Source organism: Carcharhinus amblyrhynchos, chromosome 2, assembly GCF_965287045.1.
Source record: "Carcharhinus amblyrhynchos chromosome 2, sCarAmb.v2.hapA, whole genome shotgun sequence".
Classification (NCBI taxonomy): Eukaryota; Metazoa; Chordata; class Chondrichthyes; order Carcharhiniformes; family Carcharhinidae; genus Carcharhinus; species Carcharhinus amblyrhynchos.
Window position 1 is genome coordinate 25,682,974 of NC_137325.1, and position 22,605 is coordinate 25,705,578.

General features: G+C 41.9%; 1 protein-coding gene across 1 annotated transcript in view; it reads right to left on the reverse strand.

Annotated features, from left to right (window-relative positions):
- Positions 1-677: 677 nt before the first annotated feature.
- osbpl10b (oxysterol binding protein-like 10b) overlaps positions 678-22,605 on the reverse strand; it is a 211,152-nt gene continuing 189,224 nt past the window's right edge. Inside the window, exons 10-12 of the mRNA XM_080203623.1 lie at positions 20,443-20,625; positions 18,644-18,797; positions 678-10,564 (exon numbers count right to left, since the gene is read on the reverse strand). Of these exons, the coding sequence (XP_080059749.1) occupies positions 10,517-10,564; positions 18,644-18,797; positions 20,443-20,625 (385 nt within the window). The 3' untranslated portion in view covers positions 678-10,516. The remainder of the gene's footprint in view (positions 10,565-18,643; positions 18,798-20,442; positions 20,626-22,605) is intronic.

A 22,605-nucleotide genomic window follows, 5' to 3' on the forward strand; every position in this document is an offset into this window, starting at 1 on the left:
TAACATTTCATTATCACAATGGGGACCTGTATGTTCACAGTTTGACTGACAGCTCCAAACAGTCATAAAGAGATTAGCTGCCTTTGAAATGGGGCTATGAATACAAAAGTTCAGTTTTATAAAGGATTAAGTACTTTGAAAGAGATTTAAATGAGTTTTTTTTGAAATATAGAAAGGTATGTAATATATTTAGAATGTTATTTTATTTCTTCCCAGAATGGCTCCTGAGTTCTGCCTATACAGGATACTGAGTTGGCATGGAGTGTGTATGGGCAAAGGGTCATTGGTGAGTATTTCATGGGTTGGCATCAGTTGGCACTAAGGGGCAATAAAGGGCTATGAGAGTGTGGGGTGGAAAGAGTGGCATTGGTTGGAATGGAAGGTAGAAGAGGCCATGGGAGGTGGGCAAGAAGAATATGAGGGGGCACAGAGGGTATGATTGTCCATAGGGTAGATGGGGGGCCTAAGTTGGCATGGAGTATGTGGAGGTGTGGGTTAGAAACTTTTATTTGTTTTATTATTTTTATAGCAACTGAAATGTAGTCCCAGAGCACCAAGGAAGGCCCCTTTGAAGAGGGTGCCTTGATATTCAGCAGGCCCTATGACTTGTCTCCACACTCTTTTTGGGGCACAGGGCCCAATTCTACTATGCTACAACCATTCCATCACCACCACCACCACCACCACCACCACCACCTGGGAAGGTCTGGGAAGTTACTCCCAAGTAAAGTTTGCAAAGTCTTGCAACTTCTTGACACCGTGTACCTGACTCGGAAGTGAAACATCAGGACCAAATTAAGTAGATCTGGAAGTTTCAACACATAAATTTACAAATTTCACTGTGGAACATTCTAATGTGATAAGTATTAAACTGACATATTATTAATTTAAATTGGACATCACTCCATTGCATTTCTCATCTGGTTAAGTGTTCACCAAGTAATCATTATTTGGCTGTTAATAAACATTTTTTTAGTGTTGTTACATAGTGGGCGGCACGGTGGCACAGTGGTTAGCACTACTGCCTCATAGTGTCAGGAACCCGGGTTTGATTCCCAGCTTGGGTCACTGTCTGTGTGGAGTCTGCATGTTCTCCCCATGTCTGCATGGGTTTCCTCCAGGTGCTCCGGTTTCCTCCCACAGTCCAAAAGACACGCTGGTTAGGTACATTGAGGGAGAATTTAGTATGACCAATGTACTCAAACAGGCACTGGAGTGTGGTGACTAGAGGATTTTCACAGTAACTTCACTACAGTATTAATGTGAACCTATTTGTGACTAATAAGTAAACTTTAGTGCTAATAACTTGCACATTCACTTAGCTTGGCATGGTTTAACATTTGCCATGGTTTAATTTACTACAAACACTTCACAGTTTCAATACAGTATCAGTTACACTCTGGAAGGCACTAGATCACATTACTACAGTTGAGAATGGTGCACTGAGATTACAGAACACAAAATTATGATTTTGTTGAAAAGTTAAAAAATCTGTTCAAAATTGTGTAGCTCATTATATAGACAGCACATTCCCACAATTATCCAGTTTGAGCCCAAAGTAGAGAAGAGTTGTAATAAAAACAGGAAGTGCTGGAAATACTCAGCAGGTCTGGCAGCATCCGTGGAGAGAGAAACATGCTTCAGGTCCAAAATGACTTTTTTGGAACTAAAGACAATAACTCAAAACAATAACTCTGTTTCACTCCCAGATGCTTCCAGACCTGCTGATGTTTCCAGCACTTTCAAATCTCCAGCGTCCTCAGTGTTTTGCTTTCATTTGAGAGAGGAGTCATGCTTGAATGACACTCTCATGAATCATCTTTTCAGAACCTGTCTAGAGCTAAGTTTGGTCAGAAGTGATTGATTGCCTCTTCTCTAAGAACTGGCATTCCAGCATCGTCTGAACAAATCATTCGCAAGTAAACAGGTCAAATAAACAAGGCTTCAAGTAAGACTGCATGTTGCACATTCAAACAATAGAAGTTACAAAGTAGTCTGCATTAGTGGGAACTTCTGAATATTGGTGAATCACAGAATCTCTACAGTGCAGAAGGAGGACTTTCGGCCAATCGAGCCTGCACCGACAACAATCTCACCCAGGCCCTATCCCCATAACCCTATATATTTACCCTACTAATTCCCCTGACACTAAAGGGATTGTGCGAGGAAACCTGAGCACTCAGAGGAAACCCATGCAGACACAGGGAGAATGTGCAAACTGTACACAGTGACCTAAGGCCGAATTGAACTTGGGTTCCTGGTGCTGTGAGGCAGTAGTTATAACTCCGTAGTGGTGGAGGAAGGGGAAAAGAGAAGAGAGATTAATCCTCTTCTTAAATGTATTACTTCCTGTGGAATTATTTCCTGTTTCATACTTTAAATAAATCCTGTATAGAAGCCACCTGAACTATGAAATCCATTTTCTGTGGGTCTTCCTTATTTCATTGTACCTTAATTCCAGTGAATCCTTTCTAACAATTTAGAATGGCACAAAGGTAAAATAACTCACTGGGGTCTGGCTGATAACTCACAAGTGAATCTGGATGTGTTGCTTTCATGTGACTGAATTAATGTTGCAATGCCATCAGTGGTGAGACAGGCTTTAAACCTTTTAGCCATTTTTTACATTTGATTAGCAAAGATCAAGTGGAAATATCCATGAGAACAAGCAGTTCAACAACTGAGTTGTGTCCATTTTTTTAACTCCAAACTCTCAGGTAAGATAGTGCAGCCCAGAAAGGGGAAAAAAAGTAAAATGAGAAAATAAGAATACAGGTCTGAACTGGTCTTGTAATACTTAAAAACGGGGAAATAAGAATGGCCAGCCATTGATGAAAATGCACTGGAGGGAAAAACAACACACCAGCTATGGAATCAATGTGTGGTATAACAAGCATGGATATGGGCCAAATGAAGCCTTGGTCCTTAGCCCTAAACTTATGGAACTTTGGAGTGAACTAATGAAGTTTTGGTATCCCCAGAATCTGAATTTCATAGAATCCTACAGGCAGAAGGAGGCTATTTGGCCCATCAAGTCTGTACTGACCACAATCCCATCCTGGCCCTATTCCTGTAACCCCATGCCTTTACTCTAGCTAGTCCCCTTGACTATAAGGGGCAATTTAGCATAGCCAATCCATCTAACCTGCACACCTTTGGAATTTATATATATTAGTAAAATAATTTAACTCCTTTTCTTCAAAAGATACAAATTCTTGTGTTTCTCTTCCAATCCCTCAGTATAAATCAGTTTCCAGCAGTGAGCACAAGATGGCTTATTTTCACACTATGACCAACACTGCTGTGCAATGAGTTACTTGATTTGACATACCCGTCAGCCTTCCCACTGTTCAGGCTTGGATGAAATTGGAAATCAGTTATTATGTGAAGGAATTATGTCAAACGTGTCCTACCTAGCAATTCAATGCCAAAGCAATACCAAAATCTGTAGAAATTACTATTGGAATTCTAGTTTGCACGATGGTAAATCTCTTGCACTAATTTTTATACCTGATAATATAGAAAATATATATTTAATAGGAGTGAACAAGGATGACTAATTATACAGCACAAAATATTTCTTATTTAAAGCCTTTATCTTTACTAATACAAATACAGGTCGGGTTGTGGCACAGTGGTTAGCACTGCTGCCTCATAGTGCCAGGGACCCGAGTTCAATTCCTAGCTTGGGGCAGTATCTGTGCGGAGTCTGCATGTTCTCCCCATGGCTGTGTGGGTTTCCTCCAGGTGTTCCAACAGTAAGAAAGGCATGCTGGTTAGGTGTATTGGCCATGCTAAATTCTCCCTCAGCATACCAAAACAGGTGTCAGAATGTGGCGACTGGGGATTTACACAGTAGCTTCATTGCAGTGTTAATGTACACCTAATTGTAACTAATAAATAATCTTTATTTTATATTTTATTTACTTTACTTTTACTTAAGGCTGGGATTTTCCAGCCCTTCCCACTGGCAGGATTTTCCTGTCCAGCCAAACAGGGCCCCTTGAAGCAGGCTGCCTGGTGGCAGTTCAGGTGAGCCACGCAAAACACCATAGAGATCAGTGGGACTGGTAGATCCTGCCGGGGCCAATGGCGAGCCACTTATGTGCTGGAAAACATGCACAGAGTGTGTGCAGTAAATCCATACATTTGGAAATCAGTTAAGTTAGTCACTGCTAAGGAATTATGCAAATAAACCAAGAATGCATTGTCTTATCTCCAACTCCCAATCTCGGTATCCATCCACATGTCTTCTCTCCTAAACTAGGCTGCCCTGGTTCTCTGGTACACCACTCAAGTATACTGTTCTTGTTAGGTGACTATTCTACTTTAGAGGTCTTCATAGCTCCGTCCAAACAGGTCCTTGCTCCAGCGGGCAGTCACGTTTGTGCTTCACTAGATAAAAGTGCAGGTCAGCGAGGACACTAGAACATTGCAGTTACAATTTGCTGATCCGCAATCCCCTCAATTGAAGCTCCGTGCCCATGAGCACAATATGTGCATTTCCAGCAGGAGTCACTAAATTGTACCAGGACCAAAAATGCTCTTAGTTTTTCTGCTTTATATCACTTATAAATATTTTTCTGTCTTCTGTCACATTGCTTCTTTTGCAAATTACTCAAAATCACAATTTTCAGAACCATGATTCTATCAAATCCAGCAATTGCATGATACCAGACCCTACTTAGGGAAATGATATCATGTTGTACAATATATGCTGTGTAGTTCCCATAATAATGTTGCTTGGAACATTTGTTTAAGAAGATACTTTTCTGTATTAAATTATATACTACAGCTCTGGTGGCATAAGCAGTTGATAATTATGAATTTTACCAGATTGCATGAACACTCCACCTCTCCTGAAGCCACTCGTGACAAAGTGCAGCACCACAATAAGCAGCAACCTTGCAATGCCACTGTTTCAAGACCAGCAGCAAGTTCTTCAATTGAGACAGTGGATATCTGTAGTCTTTACTTCACTAACATTTGAGTACTTTGCGTCAGTATTCACCAAAGAGAAGGACTTGGGGGATGATGAGTCTGGGAAAGGATGTGTAGATAGCTTGAATCATGTTGAGATCAAAAAAGTGTTACTGGGGTTCTTGAGATACATCAAGGCAGACAAGTCCTCAGGGCCTGATGGGATATACCCCAGAACGCTGACAGAGGCAAGGGATGAAATTGCTGGGGCCTTGAAGGAAATCTTTGTATGATCACTGGCTACAGGGGAAGTCCCAAAGGATTGGAGAATACCCAATGTTATTCCTTTGTTTAAGAAGGGTAGCAAGAATAGTCCAAGTAATTACAGGCCTGTGAGCCTTACATCAGTGGTAGGGAAATTATTGGAGAGGATTCTTCAAGACAGGATTTATTCCCACTTGGAAATAAGTGGACATTTTAATGAGAGGCAACATGGTTTTGTGAAGGGGAGATCATGTCTCACGAACTTGACTGAGTTTTTCGAGGAAGTGACGAAGTTGATTGATGAGGATAGGGCAGTGGATGTTGCCTACATGTACTTCAGTAAGGCCTTTGACAAGGTCCCTCATGTAGACTGGTGCAGAAGGTGAAGTTGCGTGGGATCAGAGGTGAACTGGAAAGGTGGATACAAAACTGGCTCAGTCAAAAAAGGCAGAGGGTAGCAGTGGAAGGCTGTGTTTCTGAATGGAGGGCTGTGACAAGTGGTGTTCCTCAGGGATCAGTGCTGGGACGTTTTTTATGTTTGTAATGTATATAAAGATTTGGAGGAAAATGTAACTCGTTTGATTAGTTAGTTTGTGGGAGACACAAAGGTTGGTGCATTTGCGAATAGCGATGATGACCATCAGAGGATACAGCAGGATATAGATTGGTTGGAGACTTGGACAGAGAGATGACAGATGGAGTTTAATCTGGACAAATGTGAGGTAATGCATTTTGGAAGATCTAATACAAATAGGAAATATACAGTAAATGGCAGAACCCTTAAAAGTATTGATAGGCAAAGGGATCTGGGTGGCAAAGCACGTGGAGAAGGTAGTCAAGAAGGCATACGGCATGCTTGTCTTTGTGGGCCAGGGCATTGAGTTTAAAAATTGGCAAGTCATGTTGCAGCTTTATGGAAGCTTAGTTAGGCTGCATTTGGGATATAGTGTTCAATCCTGGTCGCCACACTGTCAGAAAAACATGGAGGCTTTGGAGATGGTAAAGAAAAGATTTACCAGGATGTTGCCTGATACGGAGGGCATTAGCTATGACGAGAGGTTGGAGAAACTTGCTTTGTTCTCACTGGAGCGACGGAGATTGAGGGGAGACCTGATAGAAGCCTACAAGATTATGAGAGGTATGGACAGAATGGATAGTCAAAAGATTTTTCCCGGGGTGGAAGAGTCAACTACTAGTGGGCGTAGGTTTAAGGTGCGAGGTGGGCAAGGTTTAAAAGAGATGTACGAGGCAGATTTTTACACATTGGGAGGTGGGTGCCTCATTGCCAGGGCAGGTATTGGAGGCGGATACAGTAGTGACTTTTAAGAGGCGTTTTGACAAATACATGAATAGGATGGGAATAGAGGGATATGGTTCCCGGAAGGATAGGGGGTTTTAGTCAAGTCAGACAACTTGGTCAGTGCAGGCTTGGCGGGCCAAAGGGCCTGTTCCCGTGCTGTAATGTTCTTTGTTCTTTATTTGAATACCCAGGCCAGCTGTATTTTCTCTATAGTCTGTCTGAGCTCAACTGCATCATTGATCCCGCCACTTTAAAATTCACATCACACAGGAAAACTATCTTTATCCAAAAGTGCTGGAGGCTTTACAGAAAATGGTTATTTGAAAATTAGTGTTGTGAAAGGTCACATTTATAAAAGAGAGCAAAATCACAAATTCATTTAGAATCTCCAATTATTTTAGCTTTGTGAAATCAGGTTTAGAATAAATACTACATCTTCTAACCTTTCTGTCTTCATGTTATCCAACTGAAAAGTTGAAAATCAAATTGAAAACTTATGCTAAACTTGTAGTAAAGCTTGGCTAAATCACATTTAAGAGTACAATTCTGGTTGGCACATAAAAAAAATATATAAAAAGGTACAAGGGAGGGTGCAAATAAATTTTACTAGAAAGATATCAGAACTGCAAGGTTCTACCTATCAGGAAAGGATGAACAGGCTAGGTCTCTTTGTGAGAAGGTGGCCAGATAGAGGCCTTTAGCATTATGATAATCTTAATGGAATAGAGCTGGTGCAGAAAAGCAAGGCTAGAAGTCAATAAGATAGTCAGCAAGAAATCAAATACGGAATTCAGAAGAACTTTTGTACCCAGGGAATGATGAGAATGTGGATATCAACAGTACAGGGTGTCGTTGAGGCAAACAGCATAGCTGCATTTACGGAAGGAAAACAAGTTCATGATGGAAAAGGTAATACAGAGTTATGCAGATAAAGTTAGGCAAGGAAAGATGGAGGAGCCTTAAATGTAGTGTAAACCCAGGGGGGATTAATTGAACTGGATGGCCTGCTTTTGTGCAGTATAGTCTATGCAATTCTTTGGAATCTATGGTGTACCAATTTGAGCTGCTGTACTGAAATCCATACTTATATTTTAGTAATTATTTTGTTCCAACTATATTTGTGAATTCAATGTCATTTGAACATTCAGTTATGCCCCCTCCCTCTGGGAAAGTATATTTCTGTTGTGCTGCTTCCCCCCACTAAAATAAAGTATCACATTGTATTACACTAAGCCTTACTTCAGTGGTGGGGAAATTATTGGAGAAGATCTTTAAGAACAGAATGTACCCATATCTGGCACAGAACAGACTTACTAGTGACAGGCAGCATGGTTTTGTGAAGGGAAGTCATGTCTCACAAACTTGATTGTGTTCTTTCAGCAAGTGACAAACAAAAGTGACCAGGGCAGGGCAAGGCAGTGGATGTCGTATACATGGACTTTAGTAAAGCTTTTGATGAGGTTTCTCATGGCAGGCTGATACAGAAGGTGAAGTCATATGGGATTCGAGGTGAGCGGTAAGATGGATACAAAACTGGCTTAGGCATAGAAAGCAGAGAGTAGCAATAGAAGGGTACTTTTCTAACTGTGAAAAGCAGTATTCCACAAGGATCAGTGCTGAGGCTTCTTTTGTTGATATATATAAATGACTTGGAAGAAAATGTTGATGGTCTGATTAATAAATTTACAGATGATACAAAAATTGGAGGAGTAGCGGATATTGAGGAGGATTGTCAAGGGATACAGCAGGACATAAATTGGCTGGAAACCTGGGCCAAAAGAATGGTAGATGGAATTTAACTCGGACAAATGTGAGGTGATGCGATTTGGAAGGTCTACTGCAGAAGGAAAGTATACAGTAAATGGTATATTAGAAATATTAGCATACAGAATGATCTAGGCGTGCAGATCCACAGTTTCCTGAAGGTGGCAATTCAGAAAGACAAGGTGGTCAAGAAGGCGCATGGTATGCTGGCCTTCATCGGTCAGGTCGTTGAGTATAGGAATTGGAAAATCACATTGCAACTGTATAAGACTTTGGTTAGGCTGCATTTGAACTAATGAGTACAATTTTGGTCACCCCATTATGGGAAGCATGTTGATGCATTGGAAAGGGTCAGAAAAGATTTACCAGGATGTTGCCTGGTTTAGAGGATATGGACTGTGAAGAAAGGTTGAAGAAACTTGGATTGTTTTCACTGGAGCATCAGAGGATGAAGGGAGGCCCTGATAGATGTTTACAAAATTAATACAGGCTTGGATAGAATGGATAGTCAGAGTCTTTTTCCCAAGGTCAAAGGGTCAATTGCTCAGGAGTGTAGTTTGAAAGTGAGGGGGAAAAGTTTAAAAGGGATATAAGGGGCAAGTTTTTCACACAGAGGGTGGTGAATGCCTGGAACACGCTGCCGGAGGAGGTGGTGGAAGCAGATTGTATAACAACATTCAAGAGGCATCTGGAAAGATACATGAATAGGCAGGGAATAGAGGGATGTGGGCCTTCATAGAGACCAGGAAATATTAGATTCAAGAGGCATCTGTGTCGGCATGGTGGGCTGAAGGGCCTGTTCCTGTGCTGTACTGTTCTTTGTTCTTTATAACCAGAATGTTCCCAGCCTCTATGTGAAATCCAAAAATGGCCCCTGTTTGAAAGATATGATTTAAGCAAAAAGTTCTAAGTCAAACATACCTGAATGCTTGCTCTGAACCAATCTTTCACTTTTTAACATTATTAAATGATTTACCCAGGGAATTTTTTTCCTAAAGTTTGTGCTGTGGAGCAAAAATGCAAGTCCATTACAGAAGTTTATTTTAGCATGGCAATACACACATCTACATGTTTTCAATTCATTGTGAGAAGGGAGTGCAAAACTGACACAAATGAGATGTCAGTGCTATTAGTGACAAGTAGGTGCCTTACTTGTTGGTGCATAGGTGCGCAGAATTGGAAGAGTGCATAATATAAATATATATACATGAATACAGAATCACAAATAGGTGCAAAGACAAGAGGAGATCTTTATCAAATTGATGGAATATTTCTGAATTTAGCTCCAAAGTCAGAAAGCCAACAACAATCCTTGTGAGCTTCAAATTATTCATCAAGAAATAAAATGTGCATGTCAGATCAAACAATTGTAAGATCACAGTTGACTATTGTTTTGCTTAAGATCACAGTTGACTATTGTTTTGCTTTCGAGATAAGGGCACTTCTAAAATTCTTAGGCAGCTTAATTCTCCTCATATTTATTATTCCGAACATGACAGAAGACAACATTAGGGATATTGAAAGGATAAAAATCATATTTTTGTGAATAATTTTCATTGTATAGAGGTTTTAGTGATTGTGCATGGGGCCCTTCCTGCTTTAGTTAATGGGAATACAAAGTTCAGCTGCATGTTACAACCTTATTAACACCAGATACAAATGGTTGTGTCTCTCATCAGATGCCTGTTTTTTCAAGCCACTATTCATTTTGAATAATTTAAGAAAAGAAGCCAGGTCTTTTGGCTTCAGTTGTGCAGGTGATGAAGCTCACTGCAGTACAAAGGGGTCCACATGCACTATAATGCTGTATGCTATAATGTTTGTGTAATGGCATGCCCATTAACCACATTAAAATACTTTGACAATGTATTACATCATTTGGTTCACACACACAGCCTAAAGTGACTACACCAATGGCACGTTTCTTTATATAAGTGCAAAAAAAGTTTTTGCAAGTGAAAAATATAAAATCTTAAAACAGTAAAATAAAATTTCTCCATCATTAACATTTTAATCTCTCTCATGCAGGTGTACAAGGACAACTCCTGAATAAATCTGTTTTGGTGAACCTGCAATTATTTTAACTCAATACACAATATAATGTCTTGTTCGGTACAAGTTCTTTTTTTTAATATGGCGTAGTCACTTTTTAGCTTTTCAGTTTTTTTGTCTTTTCAACATCACCTCAGAATTATTTGCAGATGGCAAGTGGCAAATCAGAGGAAATCTGAGGTAGGTCGTAAAGGCTAAGCTGACTCTGTCAGCTTGTCAGCAGTGTGTCTTCCAGAGAGGACTATAGTATACCCAACCATCTCCCTATTATGGAAACAAAAAGTTAGTTAGTTCAGTTGCACAACTAGGTGTAAAAGAAAGCTCATGTTCAGCAACAGCAAAAATAGAGAATATTCTTTAGTATTTATTGGCAGATGAAAGGCTAAGGAGCCATGGAAAATAATCTCATGAATTATGATATAATTATTCACAATGATCAAGAGTAGAAATTTGCCTAAGGTTTTTCTGACAGCTGTAAAATATTCTGTCATGTCACAAGCAAGAGAAATGCTTAATTTAAGCATTCCATGACAACAGTGAAAGTATAAATAAGAGGATTAGGCAGATGAATATGTGGCTTGACAGCTAGTGCAGGGGGCAGGGATTTAGATTTTTGGATCATTGGGATCTTTTCTGGGGAAGGACTGACCTGTTCAAGAGGGACGGGTTACACCTGAACTGCAGGGGGACTAACATCCTGGCGGGGAGATTTGCTAGAGCCTCTTAGGAGGGTTTAAACTAGTTTAGCAGGGGGGTGGGATCCAAAGTGTAGGGAGACAGAAGGGAAGTTTGAGAACAGCACAGATGTTAAAGAGAGCACATTAAGTAGTAAAGGCAGTGTTAGTAATCATAGTACTAGACAGATCAGGCAAAAACAGAGAGCAAGGGAAGTCCAGATTAAACTGCATTTATTTCAATGCAAGAGACTTGACGTGCAAGGCGGATGAACTCAGGGCACTGGTGGGTACATGGGACTGGGATATTAAAGCAATTACTGAAACACGGCTAAGGGAGGGACAGGACTGGTAGCTTAATGTTCCACAATACAGATGCTATAGGAAAGATAGGACAGGAGATAAGAGAGGAGGGTGATTTGCATTTTTGATTAGGGAAAACATCACGGCCATACTGAAAGGGGATGTTTCCGAGGATTCGGCCACTGAATCTATCTGGGTAGAACTGAGAAATAAGAAAGGGGAGATTACTTTGATAGGGTTGTATTAAAGGCCTCCAAATAGTCGGCGGGAAATCGAGAAGCAAATATGTAAGAAGCTAACAGATAGCTCCAAGAAAAATGGGGTGGTAATAGTCGGAGATTTTAACTTTCCCAACTTTGATTGGGACAGCCAAAGTATTAGAGGATTGGATGGAGAGAAATTTGTTGAGTGTATTCAGGAGGAGTTTCTCTTTCAGTTTGTGGATGGCCCAACTAGAGAGGGGGCAAAACTTGACCTCCTCTTGGTAAATAAGGAAGGGCGTTAGTGAGAGATCACTTTGGGACCAGTGACCCGTAATTCTATTGGCTTTAAGATAGCTATGTTCAATGATAGATCTGGCCCAAAAGTTAAAATTCTAAATTGGGGCAAGGCTGATTTTGATGATACCAGGCAAGAACTTTCAAAAGTTAGTTGGGGGAATCTGTGGGAAGACAAAGAGACATGTGGTAAGTGGCACACTTTCAAAAGTGTGTTAACCAGGGTTCAGGGTAAACACAATGCCCTTAGAGTGAAGGGCAAGGCTGGCAGAAGTTGGGAACCCTGGATGACTCGGGATATTGAGGCCCTGGCCAAGAAGAAGAAAGAGGCAAATCACATGCCTAGGCAGCTGGAATCAAGTGAATCCCTTGAAGAGTATAGGCTGTGTAGGAGTAGAGTTAAGGGAGAAGTCAGGAGGGCAAAAAGAGAACATGAGATTGGTTTGGCAGATAAGGCAAAGGAGAATCCAAAGAGTTTCTACAAATACATAAAGGACAAAAGAGTAACAAGGGAGAGAGTATGGCCTCTTAAGGATCAACAAGGTAATTTATGTGTGGATCCACAAGAAATTGGTGAGATCCTAAATGAATCATAGAAATCCTACAGTGCAGAAAGAGGCCATTTGGCCCATCAAGTCTGCACCAACCACAATCCCACCCAGGCCCTATCCCAGTATCCCTACATATTTACCTGCTAATCCCTCTAACCTACGCATCTCGGGACACTAAGGGGCAATTGTTTCTCATCAGTATTTACTGTTGAGAAAAGCATGGATGTTAGGGAACTTGGGGAAATAAATAGTGATGTCTTGAGGAGTGTACATATTACAGAGGAGGAGATGCTGGAAGTCTTAAAGCCCATCAAGGTACATCAGTTCCCGGGACCTGATGAACTGTATCCCAGGACATTGTGGGAGGCTAGTGAGGAAATTGCGGGTCCCCTAGCCGAGATACTTGAATCATCAATTGTCACAGCTGAGGTGCCCGAAGCTTTGAGAGTGGCAAAAGTTGTGCCTTTGCAGGAAAAGCCTGGGGACTACAGGCCAGTGAGCCTCACATCTGTGATGGGTAAATTGTTGGAAGGTATTTTGAGAGACAGGATTTACAGGCATTTAGAGACACAAGTACTGATTAGGGACAGTCAGCATGACTTTGTGAGTGGAAAATCATGTCTCAGAAATTTGACTGAATTTATTTGAAGGGGTAACCAAGAAGATAGATGAGGGCAGTGCAGTTGATGTTGTCTACATGGACTTTAGCAAGGCCTTTGACAAAGTGACGCATGGTAGGTTGCTGCATAACGTTAACTCTCACAGGATCCTGGGTGAGGTATCTAAGTGGATACAAAACTGGCTTCTTGACAAAAACCAGAGGGTGGTTGTAGTGAATTCTTTTTCAAACTGGAGGCCTGTGACCAGTGGTGGGTCCACTGATGTTTGTCATTTACATTAATGATTTGGATGAGAATATAGAAGGCATGGTTAGTAAGTTTGAAGATGACACTAAGATTGGTGGCATAGCAGAGAAAGTTATCTCCAATGAGGATGTGTCTAGGATGGTGGATAGAGGAGAGCCGGTGGATGTGGTCTTTCTGGATTTTCAGAAGGCGTTTGACAAGGTACCTCACAAGAGGTTATTGCAGGTCAGGGGACATGGAGTTGGGGGTAGGGTGTTAGCGGGGATAGAGGATTGGTTGTCAAATAGGAGGCAGAGAGTGGGGGTCAATGGGTGCTATTCGGATTGGCAGATGGTGACTAGAGGAGTGCCCCAGGGGTCGGTGCTGGGGCCTCAGCTTTTTATCATTTATATAGATGATCTGGAGGAGGGAACCGAGTGTAGAGTGTCGAAATTTGCTGATGACACCAAGATTGGGGGAACGGCAAATTGTGCGGAGGGTGTGGAGAGTCTGCAGAAGGATCTAGATAGGCTGGGCGAATGGGCCAGGAAATGGCAAATGGAATTTAATGTTGGCAAGTGTGAGGTGGTCCACTTTGGTAGGAAGAATGGTAGGAAGGACTATTACTTACGTGGCGAAAAACTGCAGCAGGCGAAGGTGCAGAGGGACCTCGGGGTCCTTGTGCATGAGTCGCAAAAACCCAGCTTGCAGGTGCAGCAGGTGGTCAGGAAGGCGAATGGGATGCTGGCCTTCATAGCGAGGGGGATTGAATATAAAAGTAGGGAGGTCTTGCTGCGGCTGTATAGGGCATTGGTGAGGCCGCAGCTGGAGTACTGTGTGCAGTTCTGGGCGCCGTACTTACGCAAGGATATTTTGGCCTTGGAGGGAGTGCAGAGGAGGTTTACTAGGCTGATGCCGGAGTTGAGGGGGTTGAGCTACGAGGAGAGGCTGAATAAATTAGGCTTGTACTCGTTAGAGTTTAGAAGAATGAGGGGAGATCTCATTGAGACGTATAAGATGATGAATGGGATGGATAGGATAGAGATGGAGAGACTCTTCCTGTTCAGAAAGGATAGTAGGACTAGGGGGCACAGCCTCAAGATAAAGGGGGGGGCGGTTTAGAACGGAGTTGAGGAGGAACTTCTTCACTCAAAGGGTGGTGAATCTCTGGAATTCTCTGCCCATTGAAGTGGTGGAGGCTACCTCGCTAAATATTTTAAAGACACGGGTTGATGGGTTTTTGATAAGAGAGGGGATTAAGGGTTATGGGGAGAGGGCGGGAATGTGGAACTGAGCCATGACAGATCAGCCATGATCTTATTGAATGGCGGGGCAGGCTCGAAGGGCTAGATGGCCTACTCCTGCTCCTATTTCTTATGTTCTTAATTACAACAGGATCTCGATCAATTGGGCCAGTGGCCTGACAATGGCAGATGGAGTTTAATTTTGACAAATGTAAGGTGATGCATTTTGGTAGTTTCAACCAGGACAGGACTTACTCAGTTAATGGTAGGGCATTGGGGAGAGTTACAGAACAAAGAGATCTAGGGGTACAAGTTCATAACTCCTTGAAAGTGGAGTCACAGGTGGACAGAGTGGTGAAGGAGGTATTCGGCATGCTTGGTTTCATCAGTCAGAACATTGAATAGAGGAGTTGGAATGTCTTGTTGAAGTTGTATAAGACATTGGTAAGGCCACACTTGGAATACTGTTTGCAATTCTAGTCATCCTATTATAGAAAGCATATTATTGAACTAGAAAGAGTGCAGAAAAGATGTACTAGGATGCTACCAGGACTTGGTGGATTGAGTTATAAGGACAGGCTAGGTAGACTGGGTCTTTTTTCTCTGGAGTGTAGGAGGCTGAGGGGTGATCTTATAGAGGCCTATAAAATAACGAAGGGCACAGATCAGCTAGATAGTCAATAGCTTTTTCCAAAGGTAGGGAAGTCTAAAACTAGAGGGCATAGATTTAAGGTGAGATGGGAGGGATACAAAAGTGTCCAGAGGGGCAATTTCTTCACACAGAGGATGGTAAGTGTCTGGAACAAGCTGCCAGAGGTAGTAGTAGAGGCAGATACAATTTTGTCTTTTAAAATGCATTTAGATAGTTACATGGATACAATGGGTATAGAGGGATATGGGCCAAATGCAGGCAATTGGGATTAGCTTTGGGTTTTAAAAAATAGGGCAGCATGGACAAGTTGGGCCAAAGGCCTGTTTCCATGCTGTAAACCTCTGTGACTCTATGACAACAGTGTAATACTGCGGTGAGAAATAATAAAATGTTTCTACTTTCCCCAGTCTACATTTAAAAATTGCAGCTCAGGGAGAAGTCAAGGCTGTGTTCAATTCCTGGCTTTAATTCTGGCCTTCTCTGCATGGAGTTTGCACATTCCCCTCTTGTCTGCGTGGATTCTTCTGGGTGCTCCTGTTTCCTCCCACAGTCCAAAGATGTGCAGGTTAGGTGGATTGGTCGTGCTAAATTGGCTCTCAGTGTCCCGAAGTGTGTAGGTTAGAATAATCAGCTATGGTAAATGTGTGGATGCTGTGCACTTAGGCTAAATCACAAGCTCTAGAATGATCAACTGCTGATTTTAGGAATGCTGTTAAGGTACACTGGTGCAAATTGTTGGCATTTGTTCATGATAACTAGGTCAAATTGATAGAGAATATTATATTTTCTGCAAATTTCAGCTAAATATTGAGCAAAAATATCCTTAAACAATCTTGAACTGTAAGTAGCTAAAATCCATGCAAAACAGAAAATTCCTACGTAAACCTTTGTCGACATTTATAATCGTCTTTCTTACACATTCTAATGTCTTAAACATCCAATGGCCATCATAAACCCAAATAAATGGATTACATATTCATTTTCAGAGCAGCTTAGGTTCACTATGACATTGAGAAATGGGGATGGAATTTATTTGACATCTCAATGTGAGCACATTGCAATTTTAGCACTGGTGACTTTTAAGATCTTATGAAAGTAGTTTCCTACATCCCAACCAGCAGGCAACAATCTGACATCCCATCCTATAAATAATTCATCTCTAATGTGCTGTATGTATTTTCAAAGTTATTCAAGAACACAAGGTAAGTGTCATTGAGTCACAGAGATTTACAGCATGGAAACAGGCCCTTTGGGCCAAATTGTCCATGCCGCCCTTTTTTTTAAACCCGTAAGCTAATCCCAATGGCCTGTATTTGGCCCATATCCCTCTTTACCTATCTTACCCATCTAACTGCCTAAATGCTTTTTAAAAGACAAAATTGTACCTGCTTCTACTACTACCTCTGGCAGCTTGTTCCAGACACTCACCACCCTCTGCATAAAAAAAATTGCCCCTCTGAATCTCTCTCCTCTCACCTTAAACTTAGAATCATAGAATCCTATAGTGCAGAAAGAAACCCTTCGGCCCACTGAGTCTGCACCAACTACAAACCCACCCAGGCCCTACCCCCATATCCCTACATATTTTACAGGACACTAAGGGGCAATTCTAGAATGGCCAATCAACGTAACCTGCACATCTTTGGACTGTGGGAGGAAACTGGAGCACCCGGAGGAAACCCACGCAGACACAAGGAGAATGTGCAAACTCCACACAGACAGTGACCCGAGCCCAGCAGTGCTAACCACTTGCTACCGTGCTGCCCTTATGCCCTCTAGTTTTAGACTCCCCTACCTTTGGGAAAAGATATTGACTATGTAGCTGATCTATGCCCCTCATTATTTTGTAGATCTCTGTAAGATTACCCCTTCTATGATCCAGAGGAAAAAGTCCCACTCTATCCAGCCTCTCCTTATAACTCAATCCATCAAGTCCTGGTAGCATCCTAGTAAATCTTTTCTGCACTCTTTCAAGTTTTATAATATCCTTTCTATAATAGGGTGACCAGAACTGTACACAGTATTCCAGGTGTGGCCTTACCAATGTCTTGTACAACTTCAACAAGCATCCCAACTTCTGTATTCAATGTTCTGACCAATGAAACCAAGCATGCTGAATGCCTTCTTCACCACTCTGTCCATCTGTGACTTCACTTTCAAGGAGCTATGACACGTACCCCTAGATCTCTTTGTTCCGTAACTCTCTCCAACGCCCAACCATTAACTGAGTAATTCCTGCCCTGATTCAATCTACCAAAATGCATCACCTCGCATTTATCTAAATTAAACTCCATCTAACATTCGTCAGCCTACTGACCCAACTGATCAAGATCCCGTTGCAATCGGAGATAACTTCCTTCACTATCCTCTATGCCACTAATCTTGGTGTCATCTGCAAACTTACTAACTATGCCTCCTATATTCTCATCCAAATCATTAATATAAATGACAAATAACCATGGACCCAACACTGATCCCTGAGGCACACCGCTGGTCACAGGCCTCCAGTTTGAAAAACAATCCTCTATAACAACCCTCTGGCTTCTGTCAAGAAGCCAATTTTGTATCCATTTAGCTACCTCACCCTGGATCCTGTGAGATTTAACCTTTTGCAGCAACCTACCATGCGGTACTGTTTCAGTTCCAAATGCTGTGAAACAGAATTAAATCAATTACACCACTCATTCTTATTTTGTTGCAAAATGCCATTGTGACCTTCTAAAGTTTGACAATGCAACAACGTTAAGAATGGAATGAAACCCCTGAAACTAATGATGATGCTACGACACAAATATAGCAAACAAACAAGTGATTTAACTAGCTTGAGTTTTCTTCTATCAGTCAACTAATCAGTTTAAAATTTTTGTAAACTTCTTTTCGTTAGTGACCTTCTCAGCCTTCCCAACAACACGGTTCAGAGAGGCAATAAAATCCCTCACTGGCTTCGCTCCTTTATGTCTCTGTAAACCCCTGTTGTCCTACAATATTCCAAGAACTCAGTTCTCCTCCCATCTGGCGGCATTTGCACTCCCCTCTTGCTTTTTTTAAAATTTTATTTATGTCACAAGTCGGCTTACATTAACACTGCAATGAAGTTACTGTGAAAATTGCCTAGTCGTCACACTCCAGGGCCATTGAGAGAGAATTTAGCATGGCCAGTGCAGCTAACCAATAAGTCTTTCAGACTGGGAGGAAACCAGAGCACCCGGAGAAAACCCATGCAGACATGGCAAGAACATGCAGATTCGGCATAGACAGTGACGCAAGCCAGGAATCGAACCCGTGTCTGTAGCACTGCGAGGCAGCAGTGCTAGCCACTGTGCCATGGCTGTGCCATCAGTGGTTTAGGCACCTGTACTAAACCTGTCTACCTCACGCTCCTCCTTAAAACTCACCTTTGAGAATGACAAGGCCAAACAGGAAAACCTAGGCTAGTGCAGGTTGCTGGAGCTCCATTATATGGTGCCACCGCAAGAACTAACCAAATATTAGAATCCATATAATCCATAATCAGGTTATGCAGAATCTATTGGGTCCTTGTATAACTTTTTTCTCATTCAGTTGGATTTTTAATTACCTCTTTTAGAAAATACTTTGGCTTCCAAGGAGTGTTTGTTGCTGCTCGTTGTCTTTCCTCAGCTCTCTGCCGCTCCTCCAGGATGTGCTTGTACTCAGTTGCTGCACCAATATTCCCATCTTGCAGAGCATTGGTAACCAGTTCCCACAGACGTCTGTAAGAGATTATGTAAATATAGTGATCAGGAATTCAACACTTAAAAAAAATCTCAATTATCATACAAAGATCAGGAACAGTATCACAAGTTACAAATGTGATGCCTGCAATTTAATAGATCATTTAATAGATCATTTAATTGCAACATGAAAGGACAACATGCTTGTTCTGTAAAATATTTCTAATCAAGTTTCTGTCATGGGTTCAGGGGTGTGTATACTATGATTTGCATACTTGAGTAAAGGTAACATTAGCTCTTGTGACATGTATCTGTAAATATGAAGGTTTACACCCATGACCTAATGGGGAGGAATTTAAGGTCTTTCAAGGCTTTGAACAGACTTGGGACTGTCTGGAATTTCACAGCACAAGCTAGCTCCATTCCGCGTCTGCTATGGTTCCCCAGATCCATCCTGGTCCTGGATTATTTTCCTGCAAGCGATAGGTAGTCAGCTAATCAATGGCCACTTATGTCAATTGTTGGAGGCCAACTGGGGTTTCTTGGTTGGAAAACTGAAAAATCCTCATTAGCTCCAGATTCCCGGAGGTGGCAAGGTTCAGTCTAGCTGCCTGGATGTAATCTCTTAGCAGCAGGCCGGGGTCCTAGCGCTCTAAGCAAGCTTAGATGTCTGCCTTGGTGCAGTAGAAACAGCTGGAAGTTGCCCTGTAGGGTGAGTGGAGGGGTTCCTCTCCACTGTCCCCAAAGGCAGTCCAGATTCTAAATCTATTTTTAAATGTAAGCAAGTTGGAGAGAGGACACCTAAATTTTGTGTGCTCGTTCCCTCAATTATCTTCAATGGTACTGTGTTGCTGCTTTCTTGCTGGAGGACTTCTGATTGGCTCTTCAGCTTTGAGATGCCACCAATTGCTCGTAATGGGAGTATTTGGTCAGTATTTGGCTGCTCTGGGATAAATCACAGTGAGAGCTTCCTCTACAGTACATGCTTCTGACTCCAATTTGAGCCTGATGGCAGCGTTCAGAAGCCTGCAGGGAAAATACTGCCCAATATACCAACTGCATTGCCAACTGTCACTACAATTTCCCACTTCAAGCACAACAATGAAAGTAAATCGAAAGCTGGGTAGTACCATGGACTAGAAATTAGTCTTTCACTTCTGCGTTAACGTGACTGATGGAAAAGAGTCTGCCTGTCAGGGTCCTTAATGTAATGTGATTTGGGCAGCATCAACTCAGCTCCCAGCAGCCCACTGCGCAAAGATGGGGCAAATTAATTAGTTGCAATACAAGGGAAAAGTGCTACACAAGTATGATGGTGCTTCTTTGCGGTTGTGGCAGAATTGAGCAAGCTTTGCTCTGAATCTGGCTGTGCTACTACAGATCTAGGAATTCTTGGAGTTGACACCGGGTGGTTAAAATGGAAAATAATCCGCTTCCTAATTCTGACATCCTGATCTTTGAAAATGATGGAAAATGTTTAGAGTTGCATGTGAATTAACTGATGAAGCCATCAACAATAGACTTGATAAGAAATATAACAAACCAAGCAAAGATATTTGAATATGAGAGCTAAAAATTTGCAGTTCAAACATGCAACACTGTGGGCTCTAGGCTTCTGATGCCTGAAAGGCCATAGGTAATTAAACAGTTTCACTGAATTTATCAGAGTTCAGATTCTACAAACCTTGATTCAAACAAGCCTTGCTTTTTGATGGGTCGTATTTTCTTTCTTATTACTGGAAGTTTGGTCGTATCAATTACTTTTGTTTCCCCATTACTGTATGTGAATTCAAGTGTTCCATTCCATTCTCCCTGTGCCTTGCATACAATTGTATTGGTCGGATTATGCTTCACTTCAGCTGTAACTCTGCAAGCAAAAAGTAGGAATCAATTTAAGAAAGGAAAAAGCAGATCTAGAATGAATTAACCAAATAGTCAAATAGCCTCAAATTTAAATTTATCATTGCTGTGTATAAACTCCTCCATGGCCTCTCCTCCCTAGCTTAGTAACCTCTAACATTCCTAGAGTCTTCTGGGAACTGTGTGTTCTGCCAATTTTAGCCTCTTGTATAGCCCAACCTTTTTTTAAAACCATCATTGGTAGCTATGCCTTCAGCTGTTTAAACCCTAAATTCTGTAATTACCTCCATATCTCTCTCTCATCATTTAAAATGCTCCTTAAAGCCTACTGTACCTCTTTCACCAAGCTCTCATTAGCATAATGTCCCCTCCCTTGGCTGGGTGTCAATTTTTGTCAATTCGTTGTTCCAGCAAGCACACAAGCAGACAGCCAAGCTGTTCTTCCTGGCACCATCCCATTTCTGGAGGCAAGGGTGGGAGGGGCTGTGCAGAGACTGCCAGGCAATTAAGACTGTTTGGGGACCTATTGTCAGAGATTGATTGAAGTTTTTCAGTTGGCCTCTAGACACCCAGAGGCAGTAGGGGACAGCCCGGCTGCCAGGAGACGAACAGTCCAGTGCCTCAGACAGGCTTTGAGGCACTGTACTCAAGGGTCAGAACTGGAGGAATGCTGTGTCTCATAGGATTATATGGTTGAGGAGATTACAGAGATAGAAGTGGTGAAGTCATGGAGGAAATTTAAAAAAAGAATCCAAATTTTAAAATTGAGTTCTTGCTTAACCAGGAAGCAATGTAGGTCAGTATGCAAAGGGGTGGTAGGTGAACAAGACCAGGATTTTCTGCTCTGGTTCACATCAGGCAGGTTTGGCAATGACTGTGGAAAATATTGCACACAATATTTTGAGCACTGCAAAGTCACATTTTATGTTGACATAAACGCGTGACGTGATTGTCAGCGATGGGGTGAATTTCCTTACATTGAACATTGGGAACATCATTATAATAAATTAACACAATTATTACGCTCCTATGCTGCAACCACCCTCCCCAAGTCAGAAAACTCATCCACAGCAGTGTGATGGCAGAATGGCGTGAATCATCATTGGTCTCTGAAGGTGTGCATCTTGTGAGCAGATCTCCCAGAGGAGCTCAAGTGAGTGCATCGCTCAGGATGGAGACGGCTATGCCTGGGTACTGCCTAGACACCGTCTGGCACTGTCCAGGTACCACCTGACACTACTAAGGGGCAAACAGGCAATGTCTAGTAGTGCCCAGATGCTGCCAGGTAGTAGCTGGAGGGGGGTGTTCCTGAAGGCTTCCAGGATTAATTGGTTTACTCGCTATGTGCTGGAGTGGCTTTTAAAAATGGCACCCTGATCGTCATGCTTCTAAGTTGTTGACAGGACAGATGAATCAGAGGTTACTCCATCAGCGGACCCAATCTTTGAGGGTTTCCTTTCCAAAGTGCAATACGATATGGCAGAGATAAATGCCATTTCCACCAGTGGCTTCAGTGCCGTTTCCTCTTATGCAATCGGCCTTTGCCGGTTTCTGAGAAATCCCGCCCTTGGTGAGAATCACGACACTGGCAGCAGAGTTTTGGATGACCTTAGGTATATGGAGGGCAGGATGCAGAAGGGCAGCTAGGGGTGCAGTGGAATAGTCAAAGTGGATGAGGATGGTGTGTCAACGATGTCATAAGCTACAGGCAGATCAAAAATGATGAGGAGGGATAGTTTACCTTTTTCACAGTCACACTGGATGTCATCTGTAATATTTAATAAGAGCCAAAGATCATGTTCCAAAGTGGAATGAACAAATCAATTTCATCTGTTCACTCATAACTGATGAGGTGCAAGTTCATTACTCCATATTAATTGAGTCTTACATTCTTACTAAGATCCCTTCTATAACAAAACTTTTATTACTAATTCTTCATTAACAATAAAATAATACAACCACACGTAAGTACAGAATACCATATTGG